This window comes from Nothobranchius furzeri, chromosome 14 (genome assembly GCF_043380555.1).
Source record: "Nothobranchius furzeri strain GRZ-AD chromosome 14, NfurGRZ-RIMD1, whole genome shotgun sequence".
In the NCBI taxonomy this organism is placed as follows: Eukaryota; Metazoa; Chordata; class Actinopteri; order Cyprinodontiformes; family Nothobranchiidae; genus Nothobranchius; species Nothobranchius furzeri.
The window spans coordinates 3,269,147-3,290,303 of NC_091754.1; the positions used below are offsets into that span (position 1 = coordinate 3,269,147).

The 21,157-nt window shown below is 45.3% G+C and overlaps 2 protein-coding genes across 2 annotated transcripts; one reads left to right on the forward strand and one right to left on the reverse strand.

Annotated features, from left to right (window-relative positions):
* Nucleotides 1–2,303: 2,303 nt before the first annotated feature.
* znf654 (zinc finger protein 654) lies at nucleotides 2,304–14,832 on the forward strand. The gene is made up of 11 exons (XM_015965536.3): nucleotides 2,304–2,458; nucleotides 3,139–3,284; nucleotides 5,090–5,171; nucleotides 5,333–5,468; nucleotides 5,570–5,772; nucleotides 5,899–6,035; nucleotides 7,426–7,567; nucleotides 7,723–8,007; nucleotides 8,087–9,169; nucleotides 9,288–10,051; nucleotides 10,169–14,832. Exons 1-11 carry the CDS (start codon nucleotides 2,333–2,335, stop codon nucleotides 11,184–11,186), a joined length of 4,122 nt encoding a protein of 1,373 aa, XP_015821022.1. The 5' UTR covers nucleotides 2,304–2,332; the 3' UTR covers nucleotides 11,187–14,832.
* An 858-nt stretch (nucleotides 14,833–15,690) lies between these two features.
* Nucleotides 15,691–21,103, reverse strand: zgc:152951 (uncharacterized). The gene is made up of 9 exons (XM_015965537.3): nucleotides 20,598–21,103; nucleotides 19,783–20,022; nucleotides 19,563–19,695; nucleotides 19,155–19,228; nucleotides 18,880–19,077; nucleotides 18,055–18,192; nucleotides 17,819–17,908; nucleotides 17,600–17,743; nucleotides 15,691–17,533 (listed from the first exon to the last, which is right to left on the reverse strand). Exons 2-9 carry the CDS (start codon nucleotides 20,020–20,022, stop codon nucleotides 17,405–17,407), a joined length of 1,146 nt encoding a protein of 381 aa, XP_015821023.1. The 5' UTR covers nucleotides 20,598–21,103; the 3' UTR covers nucleotides 15,691–17,404.
* Nucleotides 21,104–21,157: the final 54 nt, after the last annotated feature.

Below are 21,157 nucleotides of genomic sequence, written 5' to 3' on the forward strand. Positions count from 1 at the left end.
AGCAAACTTTCATTTATTTATACTTATACAGGTCTGCTACACTGAAAAACACATGTTTTATGATGCTGAAACACTGATAGTTGCTATGGTTTTTCACATTTTTTAAGTTCTTTTTGAGTTTACATGTTTATGTAGACGTGTATCTTATGTTTATGTTTATTTATTTAGCAGACACTTTTATCCAAAGCGATTTACAGTTTATAACCTATAGGGCATGTTGTGATCTGTGGGGGAAACCGGAGTACCCGGAGGAAACCCACGCATGCATGGGGAGAACACGCAACTCCACGCAGAAAGGCCACAGCCGAGTTTCGAACCTGCGACCTTCCTGCAACAGTGCTAACCACTGCACCACTATGTAGCTGTTTCCAACGTTAGGGTCGTGAATCCACCGAGGGTCACCAAGAGCTGTACACGGGTTCTTGAGAAGATTTACGGAAAAATAAATAAAATAGAAAAACAACTATAGTGTAGTTATGCTGCTATAGGCTTAGACTGCTGGAGGACACACTGACCACTTTTCACACTCTACTTTTTTCTTCTACAGTCTGCTCTTTAACTGTATTATTTTGTGCAATTTCAGCTGTTAACTTTATTTTCCCTGTAAGTGTTTTTCTCCCCAGAAGAAGCTACAATGACGTTCTGCTGAGCTGTGGTGGCCTCATGGAGGGGGTCATCGTCTAGCACACTGCTGCTAACCACTTAAACATTCTCTCTCTCCTGATAATAACATTTTACTTTCCTTGACGTTGGATGTGCTACTGCTAGTTTATCCGTTTAATTATAGATTCACTAGGATAAATACAATAAAGTTTATCTCTCACCAAATAGAATATTTACTAAGAAATCACAATATAACTATAGACACATTACTAGTCTTTGTGTGTGTGTGTGTGTGTGTGTGTGTGTGTGTGTGTGTGTGTGTGTGTGTGTGTGTGTGTGTGTGTGTGTGTGGGTGTGCTTAAGCTTGGTTTATGCTTGACGCATTTACTTTCCGCTTGGTGATGCGGCTCGCGGATGGAACGCGCTTCACAACTCGCAGCGTTTATGGTTCATGCGGCTCGTCTCTGCGGTGAGAAAATATTCTCCCAGACTGTAGGGGGCAGCATGGAGCTCTACGGCATGCATCCAACACTACACCACAGTAGAAGTAAAAATTACTGTTGTTTACAACATGGAATTCCAGCATTTTTTAACAGCGTCCTCGTCTTTTCCGACAGTGCGAGCTATTTCTCTCCAAGAATTATTAACAACATGTTGATCACGGTGATCTCTGAGAGCTGAATCATACAAATGTCTGTATTTACGAACCTCTGCCATACTAGTTCTTGCCAGTCCGCCATGTTTTTCCGCGTCCGACCGTCCGCGTGGTTAGAAAATTTCCTAGGTACGCGGTGCGGAAATTTTGGGCAATGCGGAGGTGCGGTGGAGGGGCGTGGTTGTTAAAATGACGCAATTTTGCCGCGCGGAGCCGTGCGGACCTCGCGGACGCATCAAGCATAAACCAAGGTTTAGTCTTCTCGATCCCCAGTGAGTCGTGGAGGATGGCTGCTTATACTGAGCCAGGATTCTCTGGAGGTTTCTTCCTGTTAAAAGGGAGTTTTCCTCTCCACTGTCGCTAAATGCTTGCTTAGTATGAGGATTGATGTAAAGACTGACACTAGTCTTGATGCAATTTGCTGGGTTCCTTATATAGGAAACATTATTTCTGATTGGCTTAATGAACTGACCTGTATTGGAATGCTTACTGTGTGAAGTGTCTTGAGACGACTCTTGTCGTGATTTGGCGCTATATAAATAAACTTGAATAGAATTGAATTGCTGAAGCTACTTTTCAAGCATAATCGTTACCAAAAAATTAACTAAATTGCCAAAGAGGGATATAAGTGTACATGAGCTGAAACACTTTTCTAAATGCCCTGAATTATTTGGCATGCATGTTTCGCCTCTGTCAGTGCGTCCCAGGGCAGCTGTGGCTACATTGTAGCTAATCACCATCAGTGTGTGAAGGTGTGTGTGTGAATGGATGAATGATACACTGTAGTGTAAAGCGCTTTGGAGACCTTACTCTGAGAGGCGCTATACAAGTGCGGCTCATTTATCGTTTATGTTATCAAATCACAGATCTGGGTCTGAAGCTGAAAAGTTTAGAAGCCACCTTTCTGGCGTATAAAAGCACAACAAAACAATAAAAAACGTTATCAGCGCGATAAGAACTTTATGAATGGTTGCCAGATTGGGTCTGTTTCCTTCTGGGGCTTTAGATGACCCACTGGCGGATCCTCTCGAATATATTTGGCAACCGGAGTATGCGCTGGATTCAGCAGACAGTATGGCGGACAACGAAAGTGATTTGGAAATAGACGGGCTTGAAACAGCTCTGGACACTCTGTGTCTCAGACACTGCAGCAAGGAGTCCTCTCTGAACAGCAAAGAGTACTGCTCAGATTTCTGTGAGGTAGGTTGGGCTGATTTCAGGAGGCGAACAGCACAATCGCTTTGTTTTGTGCTAATGCTACTAGCCTCCAGCTAACGTTAGCATCAGACTGTCACCATTTAGGCAGCTGTCTCGGCACAACCCACCGAAAACGCTGCTACAAGAGTTAATTTTGATATATTTAAGCCAGACTAATGCCTTGTTACTTCAGTGTAACAACACTGTCTACAGCCTGGCGTTTTAAAATGAGCACGTTTCTAGTTTTGGGTTTAAGCTAAGCTAATTATCCAACGATTCATACGAGACTGTTTAAGTGATGTTGAAAATTAAACGTGATGAGTTTTAAAAAGATTAAGACGTAAATCAACATCCTGGCAGAAGAAATGTCGCCAGGCCTTACTGCTGCATTTTACACATGGTCGGCCATCGCTAACTTTTGCGTTTCTGCTGAATTGTGTAATGATCTCTAGTGCTCACAGTCATTATTTAGCTAATACAATGTTATTGTCCTAATTTTCTAGAACGTTTTTTGCACACTTACTTTATCAGTTATTGGTACCCTGGCCAATAGATCCCCGTCCAAAATGATGTTGCACCAGGATTTTTAATTCACTGTTACAGGATGTTGGAAGCAAACACAGAACAGAGTCGAGCTATTTAATGTTTAAAAAACTGCTTGAATTTTTCTTCTTGTCATACAGTTGGTAGAGGAGTACACGGGCCAGTGGCATGTTCCTCTCCCTCAGCTCAAAGTGCTCCGGACTGCTCTCTGCAATTTCACCAAAGCCACAGCTGCCTTTCCAGATGACTGTCAGCACGTCCAGTATGTCCTCAGCAGTCTGGCCTTGTGAGTGCACACATGTCCAGATGAACATGCATGGTGTTTTCTGCCTCTTTGTTTGAGTAACGGTCACATTAAAGCATCAGACATTAACTGTGCACCCATCCATCCATTTTCTTCCGCTTCTCTGGAGTCGGGTTATGGGGGCAACAGTCTAAGTCAAGAGGCCCAGACTTCCCTTTCTCCAGGTCTTCCGGCGGAATGCTAAGGCGTTCCCTGGCCAGGTGAGAGACATAGTCTCTCCAACATGTCCTGGGTCTACCTTTAGGTCTCCTCCCGGTTAGTCCTGCCCAGAAAACCTCACCAGGGAGGCATCCTGACCAGATGCCCGAGCCACCTCAACTGGCTCCTCTTGATGTGGAGGAGCAGCGGGTCTACTCCGAGCTCCTCCTGGATGACTGAGCTTCTCACCCTATCTCTAAGGGAGAGCCCAGCCACTCCACGGAGGAAACTCATTTTGGCCGCTTGTATCCACGATCTCGTACTTTTGGTCACCACCCAAAGCTCATGACCATAGGTGAGGGTAGGAACGTAGGTAGACCAGTAAATCGAGAGCTTCGCCTTCTGGCTTAGCGCTCCCTCTTTTCACCCCGAACAAATGTCATTCGAGCAGCCCTATTTAAATGGTAAATGGCCTGTATCTGTATAGCGCCTTTTTAGGATTCTACAACCCCCCCTAAGGCACTTCACAACACAACCAGTCATTCACTCATTCACACACTGGTGGTGATGAGCTACCATGTAGCTACAGCTGCCCCGGGGCGCACTGACAGAGGCGAGGCTGCCGAGCACAGACGCCACCGGTCCCTCCGACCACCACCAGCAGCCAAGGTGGGTTAAGTGTCTTGCCCAAGGACACAACAGCAGAATTCTCTGGTTGGAGCCGGGATCGAACCTGCAACCTTCCGATTACTGGACCACCCGCTCTACCTCCTGAGCTGCTGCGATTTACAAACATATAATTGCTGGAATTTTTTAAAGCTTTTTTTCATAATTTATTGAAAAGTTTAACACATTTTAACCACGTTATTACATTTTCTATATTTCACTCATTTTAAAGTTTTGGAAGCAAAATGTGCTAAATTAACTGTGGTGTTTGCGAGGGTTGCACCTGCAGATTCACAAGTCAGTTAAACGGTTAAAACAGCACCACAAGGCTGCAACGCCGTGGCGGCATCAGGGCTGGTTGTAAGTGGTCAGGCTGTGGCGGTAGTGTGACGCAATCATGTTCTCTTTATTAAAGGTTAGGTAATGGCGGCATAAAGGAGGTATGGGGGCAGTCTCTGCGCTGCCGCAGACTTTTTATTGCGATCAAATCCGAGCTCGTTACGTTTTTTGGACAAGCCTCTCCTAAAGGTGTCTGTCCTCCTCAGTCCCCGTGCAGCCTCTGGTGATCTGACCTCCAGCTCTGACTGAGGGAAGCGCCACGACCCCTGCAAGCTCTGGTTTGCCATTTCAGCTGATTTAGTTCAAAAAGCTAAATTTACATCTCCTGTTTACTTTAATTTTCATTATATTTGCCGGTTGGAGTTCGGCAGTAACTCCCCACATCGTCATGACACCGCCCTCTGTTTTCGCCAGACGCAATCACCGTTTATAAGACAGACAAGTACTGTAATATAACTACCAAGCGAGGCGGAACGAATGCTGCAGAATTCGTGTAACGCCATGCCGGCATGGCGCGTTTAGAAGACACACCATTGCTGTAATATTACACCGATTTGCCGGTGCGGTGTTTCTTGTTTACAGTAGCCCTAAACGAAGTAGAAGCTGTATTTTTCTGTTTTGACTTCATTTTACTCTTCTTGCAGGAGCTTCTTTGAGCTGATGCTGTTTTTCAGCAAAGAGGAATTCATTGAAGAGCCTCTAAAAGACATCCTTGATACTTTTCAGGTACGGTTCCAGCAACACTTTAGTTAGCCGTTATAGGGTTAATTTACCAGTTCATCTCAAGCGTATGTTTCACTGGAACATGTCTTCTTATTGTTGTAGAAGTCATTATTGGGGTTAACGGTCAACAGTGTTGTATCCTCGTTTCTGAACTGACTGTTTAGGAGTGCCACTGTAGACTCCTGAGACACAGGAACGTGTACCTTCAGCACGTGAAGCAAACGATCAAAGGAGGAGGTCCGTGGGAGAGTCCGGTGCTGCAGGGGATCCTCAAAGAGACAGACCTGCCACCTAATGAAGGTACTGTGCTTTAAAGAAGTACCCATCAGCTAGTACATATTGTTGATTACATCATCAGTATTATTCTGTCTTCTCAAAATCTTAACGTTCCTCTCTCACAGTTGAGGACTTCTTGAGCTCTGAATTGCCGATATTTTTGGAGTTGCGGGTTCGATATCTGCAGGCCTGCGAACGAGTGCAGGAGGTCATGGCTCTGGCTAAATGCTGTCTGGAAAATCACGAGACTGGAAAGCATCTTTACTTCCATCAGGCCTACCTGACCTGCCTCTTTAAAGCCTCTCTGTATGAAAACCTTCAGAAAGAGGTGAAAAACTAAAAGTAGACGTTGTTGCACAGAATTCAACAGAGGTTCATCTAACGTATGATGTCATGCATTACTGGCGTTAACAGCTCTTTGTGTCTTTATAATAATAAACGTTTTGTCCGTCAGATGGCAGAAATAGACGGCCGCGATGCCGTGGAGATCATTTGCAACACAGAAAGTGTGGAGAAGGACGAGTTCTTGTTGTCACTGTGCCGGGCTTTCCTCACCCGGCAGCTACATAAAGGTGACATGTACTATATCTGGTAAGTTTGACATACATCCCCAGTTTCCATAGTGTTACCATTGAGGAGCTGTAAATGTGGAGTCTTAACTCATTCGCTGCCAGCGTTTCCCACAGTTGTTACTGTTTTTTTAAGAGTGACAGAACGTTGCGCGCTAGCATGATGTCGACGCCAAAGCAACCAAAACAAAGCGGAGACTCACCTCTTACGTCAGGAAAAATCGGCGTGTTTCGAGCGTTATCCGTTCTTTCATAATCCGTTGTTGAATTGTGATCGGCAGAAGCGTTTCCGGTTCGCGCCCCACTGTTTTTACAGGAACGGCCCAAAACGATCTCCTAACACATGGATGTTCTGCTTCCTGGTCACGTGACGTGTGACGTACGCAAATGAAGATCGGCTTCAGAGCTGGGATGTTTGTTTTCACGGTGTGGGGGCTCGTCCGACGCCCACGCAGTAAAAAAATGCAAATGATGACTAGTCGAGTTAATATTTAAAGCTGTTATTGACCATTTATTTGCTTGTGTTGATCTCTTTATTGGCTTATGAAGGTATTTGGTCCTATTGTGATTGGCAGTGCTCCACAATGATGAAACTAGTGGTCTTGTCATGTTTTTACTTTCCCTGACATGTTTTCAGGGATCTTTCCCTGTTTGGGCGCTGATCCTTGAAGACGTTAGCCTAGAAGTCACCCGTAGCAAAAGATCTCGCTCTGCAGGTCGGCTCCAGTTTAGTCTCTGAGGGTCTACCACCGGGCTGAACAGTTCTGTGGTTGCCAATCACAGCGCTGGACTTTTTGTTGGGTGGGCTTTTAATACTTCAGCTGCAACTGAGAAAAACTACAAAGATGGCATCGGCTCAGAAATGGCGCTGGTTTAAAACGCTTTAGATCTGGGCTTTTGATTGAGACATGATCAGATGGAGGTAATGAAGTCAATTAATTAAAAAAAGGATGCATTTGCTTTTTTTTCGGTGGCGTTTGGCGGACTGCCCTGTTGACTGATTGCCGTAATGGCACCGTGTTGTTTGTTGCTCTGATTTGTCCCGGTGCTCTCCAGTTGCGTGCAGTCAGTTTGAAAGATGACTGTAGATGGCGCCCCATGACTGGGCTGTTTGACCTAAGGGCCGTGGCCAGTCTATGTTTGCAGGATGGTTTAGGGACGTGTCTCTTGGGCGTTGAATTGTTTTAAGGCAAGGTCATCTGCTTGTAATTTGTATGAACTGTCCAGACTCGGTGTTATTGGATATCGCCCAGATTCTGTGCTTCTGTATTTATTCTTTGCAGGCTTGCTGTCTTCACAGTGTGCAGAGCTATAGTCGGTCCAGGCTTCAGTTCTCCATTACAGTTCTTCTAGCTTCATTGCTCAATACACCATCTGCTCTCACAGGTGATGCTTGTTTCCTCTCCACACAGGGACCTGGTTTTCATCTGGAGCAGGCTGTACCTTAGGGCCCATCCTTCCCGACAAGGCTTCTTGGCTGAGTGCTTGCAGCTAGCTTCCTCTGCTACCAATGTCAGAGCCATCTTCCCCATCATCAAACTGGTCACCACAGAGGTGAGATTTTTATCAGAGGTGAGATTTAAAATGAGGTTTTAAGCATCTAGTAAGAAAATGGGGAATACGATATCTACAATAATGAATGAGAGCGTTCAAGATAATGTTAGAGTGACACTAGAGAGTGTAATGTCATTGTTTTATATTGTTAACAGCTGGGTGCTGAGGGGGTCCAGGTCTGTGTGGAGCTCTGCTGTAGGGCCTTGCAGCTGGTTGACCTGCAGGCTGACGCTGTAACCCAGTCACTGGTCTGTAAGACCATCGCCTTCCTGCTGCCTCATGACCTGGAGATCTGTCGGGCGTGTGCCCTTCTCGTCTTCTGTCAGGAACGAAGCCTGGAGGCATACCGAACGGTCTGTCTGCTTTACAGGCACCCCGATGAAGAGCAACATCCCCACAGCAACGCTGTCCGCACCAGTGTTCGCTTCCCTCTCCTGCAGGTGAAAGCATAATAGTGAGGCAGATTTAATCCCACTGTGATTTATAACCTTCTGACTTCACATGCCCTGTCTTCTCCAGATGCTCAAGGAACGCTTGTGTTTTGACCCTGAATTCTGGAACCTTTTCACTCTCAGGACTCATTGCTTAGAGTTGATGAGCGACAACGTAATGAAGGATGCTGAACTCAGTGAGATAAAGGAGGAACAGGAAGAGGAGTACAATGAAGGGCCCTTACCAAATAACTGTAGAAACGAGCCGTGCGCTTTAGATTCAAAGTCATGCCGCTTGACTCAAACTACGTTTGTGAGCCAAGACCTCTCCGAGAAGCAAACTGATGACAGAGCAGGAGGAAAGTGCATTGCACCAAATAACTCTTCTCTAAAGAAAGGCAAATGGAGGAAAAGACTTAGAAAGAGAACACCGCCTTTGTCTGATGAAGAGCGTGAACCCGGTGATGATCCAGAGTTTAGGTACAATCTAAAATCTGTCTCTCTGGGTAACACACCCATGTACTCACTGAGACAGAATCACTCCAGCACGGAGAAACCAGCCCCTAAGTTCCCACTTAATCGCAAGAGAGAGTACTTATCTAGATGTGTTAAAAGCCAAATTTTCAAAAGGAAAGGTCAGAAGAAGAGGTGGTTGCAGGGTCTTCCAAGGATTGAACAAGTGCAGACCATAAAGGTGATCAGAGGAAAGAAACGGGGTAGGAAGCCTTTACACAAGCTGGAGCTCTCCTACCCTGATAATGTAGTATACCTTCCACCAGAGGAATCGACTGATGTTGGAGCAAAACCGGAAGTCAAAGAACAGGAAATGCCTAACGAGGATATCCGGTGTGAGAACAAAAGTGAACAAAAGGAGAGTGAACTTGACCGTCCAGGTGACACGAGCGTAATTGGTGGTAGCGGTCAGAGTGAACACACCCAAGAGGTATCCAGACTTTGTGATGGGACGTTGGACGATCAGCAGGCAGCTGAAGCTAACCCTGAGCTGGATGGTCCACTTATGGAGTCGGTAGAGAACTCAGTAGAACAGTTTCACTGCTACTGTCTTCAATTCGGACAAGATGAAAACGAGCAACCACAACCCCCAGAGCCGAATGCTTCTGGTGTGACTAACGGAGATCCAGAACAGAAGCCAGAAGTCCCAAAAACTCTGGTAAGTGTTTTGTTCATCCCAGCAGATATTAGGATGGTCAAGTGGTTTCCTTTTGGCAGGCTTACTCTTTCCTGGTGAACCCGTGGCAGAGTTTTAACTTCTGTCTTTATTTATTCAGGAAAAAGCCAAGACGACGTGGAGGGAACGAGTACTCCGCACCCAACAGTACAGAAACTGTGCATATTCCTGCAAGTTCTGCGATAAAACTTATAAGGGTATGAATGTCATGAGACATGCAATTGCTCATCTGAAGATGAGAAAACTCAAGTGTATTTTCTGTGGAAAACGCTTCAAAGTGCTTAATTTAGCCAAAAATCATGTGATGGAGCACATCGAGGAAATGTGCAAACAGACGCCCTGTGAGCCGAGCGTCAAGGAAGCGCCGCCTGCCAATGGAATTATGGGAAACGTGGAAAACGAGAGCCAGCCTCAGGATGAAAATCTGGTTTCTGTTTCTCAGAAGGAACCCAAACGCAAAAGTACAGTGTGCAGCCTCAGCAGAGAGGAACGAATCATTAAGAACACTCGCATCCTCTTTAGAAAGAGCTTCATGCCTCAGAAAAAAGGCCCCAGCCCAGAAACGCAAGTAAAGAAGCAGGTGGACTTTAAGGACGAGCAGGTGGTCATTACAAATGATCTGGTGATGGTTAAAAACGTAACGTTGCTACAGACAGAAGAAGAGGACAAGAACGTGCCAGCTGGAGAAAATGGCCAGGGTTTGGACCTGACCTATCACTTGTGTCCATCAGAAGCCTGTGATAAAGTATTTTTGAAGATTAGCAGTTCGCTGACAAGGCATGCCCTCAAATGCCACATCAATGAAGACCAAGTTCTGGAAAAGGCTTTTGTTTGGTCCAAGCACAAGTGCGTCTTTTGCACGAGGTAAAGAGCCCACCACACGTCTTACCTTCCATCTACTTCCTGTTAAAGCAGCTGTTGCATCTTTATTGCTACTCCTGAGACATAAAATAAACCCGTTTTGTTTGTTTTTCCTGACAGATTAACACAGTTCCTTCAGCAGTACAAGGAGCACATGATGCTTCACAGCGACCCTTTACCACACCTCTGCTACCATCTAGAGTGTAAACGGCGCTTCTCGACACAACAGGAATTAAAGGACCATATCCGTACTCACGATCCGTTAAGGCTCCAGTGTCAGTATTCCAACTGTGACAAACTTTTCTCTAATTTCCAAACTCTGTACGATCACGAATGGAGGCACTACATTCCCGTGCCACTGAAGGAAGAGCTAGACGTGGAACACAGTAAAGCTGTTCAGCCGAGTGAAGAGGCTCCTTGGAAGCAGAGAGTAAAGGTGGAGGAGCTTTGGCTTCAGAACAAGAAGGGCCAGAGGGAGAGTCCCACTCCTGGGATTCATGTAGATGGGAACGAAATGGCGGCTTGTGGGACTCAGACAACTGACCTTCGCACAAATGTGCCCGAACAGGACAGCTCAGCGGAAACGGTCAGTCATGAGCCCTTGAAAGACAAATCCACCATTAATGGATACGAGGAGATAATCCCAACTTCCCATGTGGATGGCAAATCTACTCCCAGTAAAAACCGTGGAAAACAGCCTCGGACGTTTTGCCCCATAAATGTCAAAGATGGCGATGAAATTTATACTTTGGTTGAGGGAGTCCATAAAAACATAGCAGAGCCCCACATCATCGAGCACAAAACCTTCAAGCCAGAAGATCCCGCTTATGCACGTTTTGTTAAAACGCCCTTCGTCCGACCGCCACCTAGCACTTATCTCGATGAATCTGTGCTGTCGATGCGGAAGAAGAGGTCCGCCGACAATGCGCCGCCTCAGAAATATGTATACAACCACTTTAAGAAGAAAAAGGATTCAGTAACTAAGAAGCAACCGGTCGTTGTAGACCCAGAGCCAAAGGTCAGACATCGCTGTGACAATTGTCTGACCTTGTTTTGCACTAAAGAAGAACTACAGAAGCATCAAGCACTTAACACCTGCTCCTCACTCTTTGGCTTTGATTCTGATGATGAAAGTTAGTTTGATTGATTCAGTTGTTTAAAATATAATGACAAATACTCTCTGACCTGTAGTTTTTTCGTGTGAAGTGGAGCTGCTGCTGGAGTTTTAAAACTCATTAGTGCCAAATTATCCAGTCGGTCAAACGCTGGGGTCGGGAGTGTGACGTCAACGAAAAGAGGAGTTGTTAAAATTTTAACAGCTACATCATGCATTCATTTTCCTTTTTAGATCTAACTTAAACTTTGATATTTAGCAATGTCAATGTGAATGCTGAGGTCACTGAGGTGGTTAAAAAGCTCCTCTGTGGCAAGGCTCCAGGGGTGGATGAGGTCCGCCGGGAGTTCCTTAAGGCTCTGGATGTTGTGGGGCGGTGTTGGCTGACGCGGCTCTGCAATATCGCTTGGACATCGGGGGCAGTCCCACTGGACTGGCAGACCGGGGTGGTGGTCCCCTTATTTAAAAAGGGGGTCGCAGGGTGTGTTCCAACTACAGGGGGATCACACTCCTGAGCCTTCCTGGTAAGGTCTATTCAGGGTTCTGGAGAGGAGGGTCCGTCGGATTGTTGAACCTCAGATTCAGGAGGAGCAATGTGGTTTTGGTCCTGGCCGTGGAACACTGGACCAGCTCTATACCCTTAGGGGGATCCTGGAGGGTGCGTGGGAATTTGCCCAACCAGTCCACATGTGTTTTGAGGATTTGGAGAAGGCGTTTGACCGCGTACCTCGGGGGACCCTGTGGGGGGTACTCCGGGAGTATGGGGTACCAGGCCCTCTGATACGGGCTGTTAGGTCCCTGTATGACCGGTGTCAGAGCTTGGTCCGCATTGCCGGCAGTAAGTCGGGCTCGTTCCCAGTGAGAGTTGGACTCCGCCAAGGCTGCCCTTTGTCACCGATTCTGTTCATAACCTTTATGGACAGGATTTCTAGGTGCAGCCAAGGTGAGGAGGGCATCCGTTTTGGTGGCCTGAGGATCAGGTCTCTGCTTTTTGCAGATGATGTGGTCCTGTTGGCTTCATCAGAACGTGATCTTCAGCTTTCGCTGGAGCGGTTCGCAGCCGAGTGTGAAGCAGCTGGGATGAGAATCAGCTCCTCTAAATCTGAGACCATGGTCTTGATTCGGAAAAGGGTAGAATGCCTTCTCCGGGTCAGGGATGAGGTCCTGCCCCAACTGGAGGAGTTTAAGTATCTCGGGGTCTTGTTCACGAGTGAGGGTATGAGGGATCGGGAGATCGACAGGCGGATTGGTTCGGCGTCTGCAGTGATGCGGGCGTTGTACCGGTCTGTCGTGGTGAAGAGAGAGCTGAGTCAGAAGGCGAAGCTCTCGATTTACCGGTGGATCTACGTTCCTACCCTCACCTATGGTCATGAGCTTTGGGTAGTGACCAAAAGAACGAGATCGCGGATACACGCGGCTGAAATGAGTTTTCTCCGCAGAGTGGCTGGGCTCTCCCTTAGAGATAGGGTGAGAAGCTCGGTCATTCGGGAGGTGCTCGGAGTAGACCCGCTGCTCCTCCACATCGAGAGGAGCCAGTTGAGGTGGCTCGGGCATCTGGTCCCTGGTGAGGTTTCCCGGGCACGTCCAACCGGGAGGAGACCTAAAGGTAGACCCAGGACACGGTGGAGGGACTATGTCTCTCACCTGGCCTGGGAACGCCTTGGGATTCCCCCGGAGGAGCTGGCCCAATTGGCTGGGGAGAGGGAAGTCTGGGCCTCTCACCTTAAGCTACTGCCTCCGTGACCTGACTCCGGATAAGCGGATGAAAATGGATGGATGAATGGAATTTGAATTGGCATTAATTATTTTGTGTAGGTTTTTCTTCCAAAGCCTAGTTTATACTTCTTGTTAACCAAGTTTGCACTCACGCACGCACATTGTCGGAGATGTTTTACTCCTTCTTTTGCATGTCGGTGTTGTGAAGCATTTCTCCACCAGGAGATGGACGTTGTGCTTTTCTGGGGTATCCTGCTATCATTAAAGTCACGTCTCTAGTGTTTGTGGAGCCCGAGTCTCCTCTCCTTCTGGTCGGCTCATGGATCCCCGAAACGACGAATGGGATTTTTCTAATTCACTTTGCCTTACACCCTAAATCACACAAACGTTGGACTTCAATTTAAATCAAAATAAATGATGTGAGGTTCAACTATGTTTATCCCGTACTTAGAGATTTATTAGCTTGTAAAAATTAGTTAATAAAATGACCACGAATCAGACGTTGCAGAATCTCTCTCGCTCGCTCGCTCGCTCACTCACCACATGGCCAGATCGTTTGCTTTGGTTCTCCAGGTTTTCATGCTCCCGTCATCCTGGAAGAAATATTGGAAGCTCGCTAAATTCAGAGCCGTTTTCTTTTCGTGTCTGGTTCGATGACGTGAATATGGTTCGATGAACATTTGTTGTCCTATTTGTCTTTTGACACAAAACTTAAAGAAACTTTCGACTCCATTTGAAAATAAGCGCCTTCTTGCATCAGAATGTGGCCTTAACATTCGTGGACATCATGTGTGAAGTCCATGGCACATGGCACATGGAATTAGAAAATAACTTTTATGGCCCCATTGACTTGCATTCATCTTTTCTCGTTTCCGGAGACCCGTGCTCCGGAAGTAGATGGGCGTGGCCCTTTTTAGGTTTAATGAATTTCAGAGACTTTAAAAAGCGCAAATTTGACCCTCATTCTCCTCCACCTCTCGTTCAGGCAGCACCTCCGTAATTTCCCGACACGAATTGAAAGTTTGCAGCGTGTCTTTGTACTCCATCAATCACGGTTGTATTAACGTCTCTATCGTTTGATTTTTTTTCCACGAGACATTCTACAATCTGCTCCGTGTCTGCACCTAGATATGTTCAACTGTCTTATGTTTTTAGAGGACGGCTGTGATGTTGACAAGGTTAAAGGAAGCGGCATCCTGAGCATTCACAAGCTTTCAGTCTCCGCTTTTGATGGATAGTTAGAAAAACAAGGCTCTGCTTCATCCGTCCTCGCGAACATGTTGAACCCTTGCAACCATGGATAAAGGGCATTTGGTGTCTGCGCACACAGAAGTATAAACTAAGCTTTAAGGCTGTTTTACGGCTTCCACAATCAACCTACACTATCGTAGTTGTAATGTTTGCCTCTCTGGAGGTGTGCAGACATGACTTGTCACTCTTCCTTATACAGTTGCAGCCCTGTGAGAATCAGCGGTGCAGAAGCAACGGTACACTGAGCTCAAAACGCTGTTGTAACTCTGTTTTACTGTTCGTGGGAAGAACAACTACATCACGTCATTAGAGCTGTAGCCAGAACATCCACAACATGTAAATCTGCATATCGGATGTGGAATTTCCGCACAGCGTTTAAAATATGCACGTTTTGATTGGTGCCAAGGCAGAATCTGGGTTTGCTTTCAAATCCATACAAGCTCATTCTAAAGACAAGCTAATGACTCAAATTAGCATTTCATCATAGGAAAATACCCTACTCTGACGCTTCTTTGAGTAAACATTTTTAAGTGCTTTTTCTGTCCTAAACTTTTTATTATGTTTTCATGAGACTGTGAAGTTTATATGTACAGGTGTGAAGTTTATATGTACAGGTGTGAATAGCTTGGTTTTGTACATCTAATGAAGATAATCGTATATTTTTCCTTGAAGAAAAAAAGTGATTAAACTTCCATCCATCCATCGTCTGAAACCGCTTTGTCCACGCAGGGTCGCGCGGGGGGGCTGGTGCCTATCTCCAGCGGTCAACGGGCAATCAGGCGGGGTACACCCTGGACAGAGAGCCAGTCCATCGCAGGGCAACACAGAGACACACAGGACAAACAATCATGCACACACACACACACACACACACCTGAGGACAATTTAGACAGTCCAATCAACCTAACAGTCATGTTTTTGGACTGTGGGAGGAAGCCGGAGAACCCGGAGAGAACCCACGCATGCACAGGGAGAACATGAAAACTCCATGCAGAAAGATTCCAGGCCGGAAAGCGAACCCAGGACCTTCTCGCTGCAAGGCAGCAGCTCTAAGCACTGATTAAACTTGTGTAAACAAACTAAAATAAGTGATTTTTGTTTTGTTGCATTATTCAACCTGAATAAAATAAGAATTTTTAAAAGTTTGTGGTCCTGAAGAGGAGCTTCTCTGAAGTAAACGAACAGACAGCTCAGCTGAATTAAATCACTAAAATGTGTGTTTAGAAGTTGGAAAGCAGCAAAAATGTAAATGAGTGATTATACTAGCCGAGATTTAATATCTTGCTGCAAAATTCTCTCAAGTGTGGAAACTAAATTTAAACTGATTATTTATTCACTGCTGCAGCTCATTTTAAAATTAAAAGCACCCTTTTTCACTAAACCTACCAAAAATGGTCTTTTTATTGCTTGATGTATGATAAAAAATAGGAATATGTAAATATAGGGCATAAATATCGCCTGAGAGGAAATGACACCACTTGGCCTGTAAAAAAAAAAGCAGACATCATTTTTTAGTATTGCATATTTACTCGTAAACACAGATTTTTGTTAACTCTTTGAATAAGTATTACAATTTTTATTAGAATTGTTACTAAAAGTTTTGCATACGATTTTCCTGATACAGTTGAGGTACAAATGAAAAACCTCTTTTTATGATCATTTTCACCACAAAGTGCTTCCCATGTTGTCCAGTTTTCACTCAAGGACACCAAAGAGTAGAAAATGATGTCATTTTAAGAACAACGTGTCATCTTCCTCAGCAATATTACATTTTTGCAGCTTATTAATGACAGATCTGCAAACTCCTCCTTTATAACCAAGCATTGCCGCTGCAGGCCTCTCCGGCCCCTCTTCATGCACACCAGACATCCTAAGACCAGTGTTTGGCTCTGGTGCTGCCGAGTTTAATAAAAACGTTATGAAATCATGCAACGCTGCCTTGGAAAGGTAAAAGTGCTTAAACATGCAGCATTTGTCGTTCTGATATTAAATAAGTGGAACTAATTTTAAATCTATGGTGAAAAAAAATCATCCTTAAAAAAAGAATAAAAAACTAAAGTTTTCTTAAACTTCTAGATTTAAATTAAAACCCACACCTAAGTGAGCTGAACAGCGTGTTACGGCAGGTGTGAGACGGAAAACGTTCACTTCAGCCAACATGATGAAATAATTGCATAAAGTTTGCTCATTATTGACATTTAGAACTACAACAAGCCTAAAACTTGGTGAACGAAGTACAAACATGTCAGCATACAAAGTTAGAATAGACATGCCAAGTGTCAGAGTTCATTCCAAAAACGTGGAGTTAATGTAACTCTGGTAAAAACGCAGCAAGAGCCCTTTAATAACGAGCATCGGAGGAAGACCTGGATTTAAAGCGCCTCGAGACCGGTATAAAAACTCTGAATAATCGATGCAACAGCACTGAAACACAAAGGAGAAGCTGCTCGCAGGTAAAGCAGAATTATGCATTTTGACATCTGGAGACTTTAAAACCTAAATCTGCAGCTCTTAAAAGACCAGATTCAGGAGTTTGTGGGGCTTTGAAATGGCTCGTCAAAGCAGGATTTAGCATAGCAGTTATCCTTCACTCCTGAGCTGCTGGAAAAAACAAGGAACCAGAGTCCAAAAGCATTAAAGGTCAGATGAACAAACATGCTACTGCTGACCTGTTGGAGAACAAAATGTTGGTTTGCAAATTTCCCCACAAACAGTTACCCCTTCTTTCCACTGGACATGAAAGCAGCATGTAACGTGTACGCGGCGGGCAACGTGAAAGCGGCGGGTAAGTAAGTGTGGCGTGTAATGTGTACGCGGCGGGCAACGTGAAAGTGGCATATGTAACGTGATAGCGCTGCGTGACATGAATGCATTGTTTTACCCACAAACTCATCTGAAACAATAGCCCAAACATTCCACGCCGCTGGTCCCGCATCACAGGAGAATTGCAACACCACACGTGAGTTTGACGTTTTGGAAGCATAGCACCTAAAACATAGACTTGAGATGTAATGATAGTGTCCCTTCACTTATGGGTCACGTCCAAAATGTTACACTTTACTGCCGAGGAAAGGAACCCGTCCACTAGAACGGCGGCAAATAGCCGTGCAGTACGTTTCGTGATGCTTTCACGTTCGGTGGAAAGAAGGGGTCAGCCTACGGTTAAAGTTTGATTCAGAGCTACGGTGCACAGCTCGTTTGGTTTGGAGTTCATCATCAACCCTCTCGATTCAGTCAAGAAGAGAACGTTTAGAGATCAATCAAACCACGCAGGCTCAGTGGGAGTTGTTGGAGCTCCAGTCATAAGAAAGGAAGGTGACTTTAATCTTCCCAGAAGAAAGGACGCCCCGCAGCCTGGCCTTCTTCTCAGAGTCTCCCATGTGATCCAGCACCCACTTCAGCACCTGTAAGAGAAGGTAAGAAAGCATCATCTGCCATAAACAGCCAGACGTAAAAGGTGCCAAGTCTACCTTCTCATCGGTGCCTCCGAAGTCAGACTTGTACCACTTGAATATCTGACTCAGTCTCACTTCTCCCTTCTCAGAATCCACCAGGCAGCCGCCGTCGTTCTCCAGGAAGGCCTCGGCTGCTGCGCGGAGCTGGATGTCGATATCCTGAAAGAGTTCAGAGTAGCAAACTCATCGTTTTCCTGTTGTTGTTTAAACCGGATCACAGATGAGTCCACCTACCTGTGGAGTGTATATTTTAATAGGTGGGCTGCTGTTTGCACCACAGTTCAAGGCAAAGTGAATGAGGGGCTCAGCATCAGGAAGTGCCACCTTGTGGTCAACAAAGAAGGGACATGTCATTTTAACAGTAGTGGGGTTATAAAGGAACAGGGACTCATGGTTCCTTAAAAATACAGTTTAGTGGTTTTTATAGCCAATGAAGGAGTGAATGCCAATGAAGGAGTGAATGTGAACACCTGAAGACGTGGATCTGACTTGGAGAAGGGCCTTCGCAGCTGAGCCACACCCCTCCTGTTCCCTCTCAGGACACCGTTTTCAATGTCCTGCAAAGTGAAAACTTCTCCTCCAATAAAGTAACTCACGTAGTTGAAGAACTACAAAAAACAAACAAACGTGACGTTTACATTCATGCGACTAAAGTGTTTCATTCACTTAATTCAGTAAATCTGCTGTGATCTCTGGTGCACTGGGAGAAGGTTTCTGTTTCAGGAAGTAGAGGTTAGCTGCAAGAGCAGGAGGCAAATAGGAGATGAGCTAACTCGTTAATATTCCTGATAGGAAGATGTATAGCCTCTGATTGGCTAACAGCAATGCAACTCTTCCACTGCCTCCCTTCACTCGTCCCCGGTTAAAAAAAATGCACCTTTGATGGTTTGTCTCCACTGTCACGAGCTGGAAAAAGTTCTGCCATTTTGTACAGTTGCTAATGCTAACGGTTAGCTTCTATTACCAGCAGAGATGTGCTCTGCTCTCTCCTTCCTGTGGGCGGCTCCAAACCAAGGTGGGCGGAGCCATGAATGCTAATTTTCCTGGTGATGTAGAAGAGACTGGCTTTTCTGACCCAGTCGTTTTCAGTCTGCTTCCTTCCTGCAGCTGATGGGGGAGATGGGGTTGGAGAAACTGTTCCCCTTAAGCATGCATGGGCTCAAAAAGAACACATTTTACATGATTTCCCAGTGAAAAAGACCTTTTAACATAAAAGATGATAATTTATGCTTGTAACTGGAGTTAATTTATATCTGAACACTAAAGGAGCTTTTTCCTGACTAAGGAAGTCCTACTCTGTATCTCTGCCACAGGTTGGTGGGGGCTCCCAGGCGTAGGAACCCATGGATGACTAAGGCATTGTAGATGTTGATGAAGAAGGCCAGCTTCTCGTCACGGCTCAGTGACAGCAGCTCCACCCTTTGCAGCTGAACGGCGAGCTCACAGTAACGTGCAAACCCAGGGTTCACACACATCCCACTGTAGTCCACAGACTGTAGGAGCAAAAACAACAGCAATCAGAAAAGTTCACTCCATTAGAGTCAGGCTCAGAAAACAGCCGTCGTGTCACCTTGCCGTCATCAGAAAGATGCTCCGAGAACAGTTTCAGAGTAATCTCTCGTAGAAGCAAAGAGAGCTCAGCAGCTGGGAGGAGAGGGAGCACAGGGATGAACATATCCAGTAGGTGTTCCTATCATCCATCCATCCATTATCTGGATGGGGAATAACAGGAAGTGAACTTGCTGAAACCTTTTCTCCTGTGCAGGTGCCTCTCTGCAGACACCGGGAGCTTAATTATCACAGATACTGTAATGAGCTGCAGTGCAGCGGTCTGGTGCTGCTGAGACATCCAGTGTGTCGGGTTTCCTGTATCACCTGTCTGTGTGTTGATCACACACCTCTAAAAACGCACTTGCACACACCTCATCCATCAGCACTTTCCCGTAATCACTCAGATTTAGGCTCTTTTGCAGCTCACCTCCATCAGCTGCTCTGCCCACATCCACTGATAGATTCCTGTCTGGAAGCGGCGGGGCTTCTGCTGGAGGAGGTCGCTCCAGTGAGAGTTGGTCTTTGACCAGGGTCACCAGCCTCTCAAGCTCCTCAGGAGCCTGAGATGAAAAACACAGCTGGGCAATTCTAATTCAGGGACTAAACATGAACAACGTCACCGCAGTCGCTTTAGTTTCCTGTCTCACCAGTTCCAGGAGGTCATCCCCCCCACCAACGTAGACGTGGTTAAAAAAGATCTGAGGTACGGTGCTGTGTCCCGTCAGCTCTGTTAGCATCCCCCTGAGCTTTGAATGAGCGCCGACGTCCACGTCACATACGGGCACCCCCAAGCCCTTGAGGGTGGCCTTAGCTTGCACACAGCGTGGGCAGCCCTGGATAGAGTACACCGTTACCCGGCCAAGAGCACTGCTCTTAAACTCGCCCATCTGCAACAAGAGGGAGAGATGCTCAGGTCAACCATGGCCTCAAACATTTAATTATCGCTTTATTGCCATCTTTTAACTGGCTCCAGGCGTTGATTTCACCTTAATGAGAGAAAATTTATCTTCATATGCATTTATATAAGTCATAGTCTTACAGTCGTGGCATATCTGACAGAAGTCAGAGCTGATTTTTACATTCTGCACCAGGGAAAGTCCTCCTGGAGGGTGGTTTACTTGACTGGATTCATGATACAGATCCAAAATCACGTGCACGGTACATAATTATTAATGTTTGCTGATTTGTGTAGGATGTGTGGCAGTCTCTCTCTCTCTCTCTTCCTATTGTGTCACTTTGTAAGTCCCTTTCTAGTCAGCTGTTTAATAAATATTCTTAAAATGTTAATATAATCTTGAAATAAAACAAAATAAAGACATTCCAATGTAATAAACGTGTCAAATTTGCATTATGCTTTATTAGTATGACATTTATTTTAAACCAAAATTATTTGTAGACAAGGTAATGTAAACAAAATGTTTCACAATATTAATAATTTTAGAAAAACGAGATGGACTTATACCTTTCAGGGTTGGGTGGTTGACGCGGAAGTGCAATATAAAAATAGCTTATAAATAAATGAGCACCTTTAATTAAAACATACTAATGGAATGGTAGGCGTGACGTAAACCAAAAGATCATTTGCAGGTGAACCGACGAGCTGCCCCGGTGGTGCATCGCACCTGCAGAAGCTGCTAGCTAGCGAGCTCTGCTATGATGCCTTCACGTGCTCCGCGCAAACTAAGCTTTCGTTCCGTTTCTGTCATTCCAGCATCAATATGCACAACTATTTGTCATTAAACAGATTGTCGTGATTTGAAACAATCAACTTAAGTTGAAGTGTCTTTTTGTGACAAGCAACAACAACAAATATCAGAAAATTATCTCTTCCAAGGAAGCAAACGAGCAAACAATTCAACTAATTTTTCAATTTTCAAATTAATTTATTGCCGTTTTTCCAGTTTAACGTAAAACTGTATAGTTTTGAAAACTGTACGTGGTATCATTTTTAAATTGTAAGGGAAAGAAAAAAGAAGCAAGAGAGCTTAAAATTCCGACAATTCTAAAGTAAGTAGAAGCTCT

Excerpts from the sequence above, each read along its gene's own strand:
- znf654 (XM_015965536.3), top strand. The coding sequence starts at position 2,333 with ATGGCGGACAACGAAAGTGATTTGGAAATAGACGGGCTTGAAACAGCT. Across the intron at positions 3,285-5,089 it reads GTCCTCAGCAGTCTGGCCTT|GAGCTTCTTTGAGCTGATGC; the intron begins GTGAGTGCACAC and ends CTCTTCTTGCAG. Across the intron at positions 10,052-10,168 it reads AAGTGCGTCTTTTGCACGAG|ATTAACACAGTTCCTTCAGC; the intron begins GTAAAGAGCCCA and ends TTTTCCTGACAG.
- zgc:152951 (XM_015965537.3), bottom strand. The coding sequence starts at position 20,022 with ATGGGCGAGTTTAAGAGCAGTGCTCTTGGCCGGGTAACGGTGTACTCT. Across the intron at positions 19,696-19,782 it reads GGGATGACCTCCTGGAACTG|GCTCCTGAGGAGCTTGAGAG; the intron begins GTGAGACAGGAA and ends TTTTCATCTCAG. Across the intron at positions 19,078-19,154 it reads ATCTTTCTGATGACGGCAAG|TCTGTGGACTACAGTGGGAT; the intron begins GTGACACGACGG and ends TTGCTCCTACAG.